The sequence below is a fragment of the Salvelinus sp. IW2-2015 genome, unplaced genomic scaffold, assembly GCF_002910315.2.
Source record: "Salvelinus sp. IW2-2015 unplaced genomic scaffold, ASM291031v2 Un_scaffold1995, whole genome shotgun sequence".
Lineage (NCBI taxonomy): Eukaryota > Metazoa > Chordata > Actinopteri > Salmoniformes > Salmonidae > Salvelinus > Salvelinus sp. IW2-2015.
In genome coordinates, this window is record NW_019943345.1 from 127,430 (window position 1) to 131,254 (window position 3,825).

At 48.5% G+C, this 3,825-nt stretch overlaps 1 protein-coding gene across 1 annotated transcript; it reads right to left on the reverse strand.

Annotated features, from left to right (window-relative positions):
- Window positions 1-1,976: 1,976 nt before the first annotated feature.
- Window positions 1,977-3,114, reverse strand: LOC139024896 (nucleolar protein 3-like). Its single transcript, XM_070439880.1, has one exon. It carries the CDS (start codon window positions 2,776-2,778, stop codon window positions 2,233-2,235), a length of 546 nt encoding a protein of 181 aa, XP_070295981.1. The 5' UTR covers window positions 2,779-3,114; the 3' UTR covers window positions 1,977-2,232.
- Between the last annotated feature and the right edge of the window lie 711 nt (window positions 3,115-3,825).

Here is a 3,825-nt window from a genome sequence, read left to right on the forward strand (position 1 = left end):
CCTCTCACCTCTCCAGCTATCTAACTGTTCTTCTGTCCACCTCTATCTCTTGGATCTCAATGGATGGTGCAGGCTATAGCTGTTCACTACTCTCCCTCTCTGATCTCTCTTCATCCCTTTTTTTATTTGTCTTCCAATCATCTCATTCCTCTGGCTTGCTCTCCGGCCCGGTGCCGTCATTTTTCCCGTGGAAGGCGAGCGAGTTATGAAGCGTCCGCCATGGGTTTTCATGGAATTCTACTGGGAGATTGACCCGTCGTACCCTGAACTCTCATCAACTCCTGTTGGCCAGCACGCATCTCCTCTTGTCTTTTCCTCATCTTTGCTCCTGTTACGACTGCCAAGTGGAAGGGACCCCGCAGGTACAGGGCGTATGCCACCCGCGCCCCCCGCACCGCTCCAGCCAGTGCCCATACACCTCAATGTGTCATGCCAGATTCTCTGCCTCGTCTCGCTAATGGAGCAGCCCAGAACCAGAACAACATGGCTGCTCAGAACCCCAGCAGCAAGCCAGAACCCCCAGGAACCTTGGAAACCAAAAGGACCAAGAACCCAGCAGGGAACTTGGAAACCTAGCGCAACCCAGAACCCAGCAGAGGAAGGCGCCCGCAGACCGAACCCAGCAGGCAACCAGAACCCAGCGGAGCGAACATCAGCAGAACCCATACGAGCGGAAAACCAGTACACCCAGCAGGAATAACTATGAGCCAGAGGAACCACTAGAGCCGCCGGCGCTGACGCCCACCCCCGACCTGGGGAAAGAAGAGAAGAGCACCCTGTCTGGAAGGAAGAAGGGAGAGGTGGGGGAGGTTCCATGACTTAAGAGAAAGAAGAGATACTAAATTTCTGGATTTGACAACTGTGGAGGAGAGTTGAGAGAGAGGGGAATTGGTTTGTTTATCAGAGAAAAAAGGCCTTTATGGACTAGACTTGGGACTGAATGATTCTGGTGGTTGGACTGACCTGATACTGCTTTTTTTTTGGTTAGTATATTTTCATTTTGTGCTCTTAGATGGTTTTTTATTTTGATTGTTGATGTATGATGTGGATTATCTATATCGTGAGAAGGTAAGTCGGCAGGGGTTTTTTGGTGTGTGTGTGTGTTGTGTGTGTGTGTGTTGTGTGTGTTGTGTGTGTGTGTGTGTGTGTTGTGTGTGTGTGTGTGTGTTGTGTGATTGTGTGGTGTGTGTAGTGTGTGTGTGTGTGTGTAGTGTGCGTGCGTGCGTGTGCGAGTGTTGTGCGTGTCGATGTGTTGATTGTGTGCGTGACCGCATGTGCGTGCCCAAGCCAGTGTTGCGACAGTGTTCTGTTGGTGCGAGTGTGCGAGTTGTGCCGAGGTGACTCCTGTTATCTCTGCGAGCATCCGCCTGTGGGGTGGGGGAATTCCCTTACTGCCAGCCTCCCCTGCGCTTTCCTGTCCCACCTGCCCAGGAAAACACAGATGAACATCTCGACACTACATTTGCACAAGAATCTCAATGTTAGTTTTTATAACAAGCACATTTTTACGTTTTTTAGTGCTGCTATTTAGATACATATTTCAACATCCTACAAAGGATGGGTAATAATTGAATCCATCTCCTTCTCAATAAACTATGTGTTCAATACCATTCACATTGGATGACTCACACACTGTGGTAAAGCAGGTTGATTGACTATTGAAGAACCCACGTGAAACATCTGGTATTTACACAACTGGTTTCATTGTTGGATTACATGCATTCACCAATTCATAGTTTGAACTATATTGTCACATGTATAGGTTTGATATGCTAATGGATAGATGTCCTATGAAATGTTCACAGACACACCACACACACACACACACACACACACCCACAACACACACACACACATCACACACCACAGACCACACACACCACACACACAACACACTCACACACACACAACCACCCACCACACACACACACACACACCTAACACCACACACACCAAAAACCCCTGCCGACTTACCTTCTCAGCGATATAGATACCAACATCATACATCAACAATCAAAATAAAAAACATCTACAGAGCAAAATGAAAATACTAAACAAAACAGCAGTCCAGTCTAGTCCAGTCCAGTCCAGTCTAGTCCAGTCTAGTCCAGGCCTTTTCGATACAACCAAATCTCCCCTCTCCTCAATCTCTCCTCCACAGTGTCAAATCCAGAAATTAGTATCTCTCTTCTCTTAAGTCATGGACTCCCCCACCTCCTCCCTCTCTCCTTCTCAGACCAGGGTGCTCTTCTTCTCCCTCCCCAGGTCGGGGGTGGGCGTCAGCGCCGGCGGCTCGTAGTGGTTCCTGCTGTGCTCATAGTGGTTCCTGCTGAGTTCTGGCTTCCTGCTGGGTTCTGGGTTCCTGCTGGGTTCTGGCTTCCTGCTGGGTTCTGGGTTCCTGCTGGGTTCTGGCTTCCTGCTGGGTTCTGGGTTCCTGCTAGGTTCCAAGTTCCTGCTGGGTTCTGGSTTCCTGTTGGGTTCCAGGTTCCTGGTGGGTTCTGGCTTTCTGCTGGGTTCTGGAGCAGCCATGTTGTTCTGGTTCTGCTGCTCATAGCGAGACGAGACAGGAGAATTCTGCATGACCACAAGGTGTATGGGCGACTGGCTGGGGGGTGCGGGGGGCGCGGGGGCATACTCCTTGGTGGGGTCCTTCCCCTGGCAGTCGTACAGGATGCAAGAGATGAGGAAGACAAGGAGGAGGATGGCGTAGCTGGCCACCAGGATGATGAGGTTCAGGGTCACGGGGTCAATCTCCAAGTAGAATTCCATGAAACCCATGGCGACGCTTCATATCTCGCTGCCGCCCACGGGAAAATGACGGGGCACCGGCCGGAGGAGCCAGAGGATGGAGGGATGATGGAAGACAATGAAAAAAAGGGATGAAGAGAATCAGAGAGGGAGAGAGTGACAGCTATAGCCTGCACCATCCCATTGAGATCCAAAGAGATAGAGATGGACAGGAAGAAAGTTAGATAGCTGGAGAGGGAGAGCAACAGATAGTAGACGATGGCATCAGGGAGAAAGAGCAAGGAAGGGATCACGAGAGAGAGAGAGATAGAGCAAGAGAGAGAAAGAGAGAACGAGACAGAGAGAGAGAGAGAGAGAGAGAGAGAGAGAGAGAGAGAGGCAGGCTGTGGCTGACAGCAGGCTCTGGCCCACAGATCAGAGAGGATATGAAGGCTTTGTGCATCGTGTTAATCCACTCCTCTCTGCCAACCTTGAATTCCTGCAACCAATGATTAAAACTGCTCAGTTTAATAACTTAAGCCACCATTTTGCCAACTTCACATACCGTAGCAGGGCTGGAAGCTAAATTGGGTTCAATGGACGAGATGATGATTTTTGGACTGTCAACACACACACACACACGCACACGCACACGCACACGCACACGCACACGCACACNCATGTAATGTGTTAAAAAAATGGATTTATGGATTTATTATGTCGCTAGCAGTGATTAATATTTGGATATAGAATTTGAATGAACTTATACTGAACACAAATATAAACACAACAAGTGTTGGTCCCATGTTTCATGAGCTGAATTAAAAGATCCCAGAAATTGTCCATATGCACAAAAAGCATATTTCTCTCAAATTGTTTGCACAAATTTGTTTACATCCGTGCTAATGAGCATTTTTCTTTTGCCAAGATAATCCTTCCACCTGAAACATGTGGCATACCAAGAATCTGATTAAAAACCATGATCATTACACAGGTGCACCTTATGCTGGGGATAATAAAAGGCCACTCTAAAATGTGCAGTTTTGTTACACAACACAATGCCACAGATGTCTTTTGTGGAATTGTGCAATTGGCGTG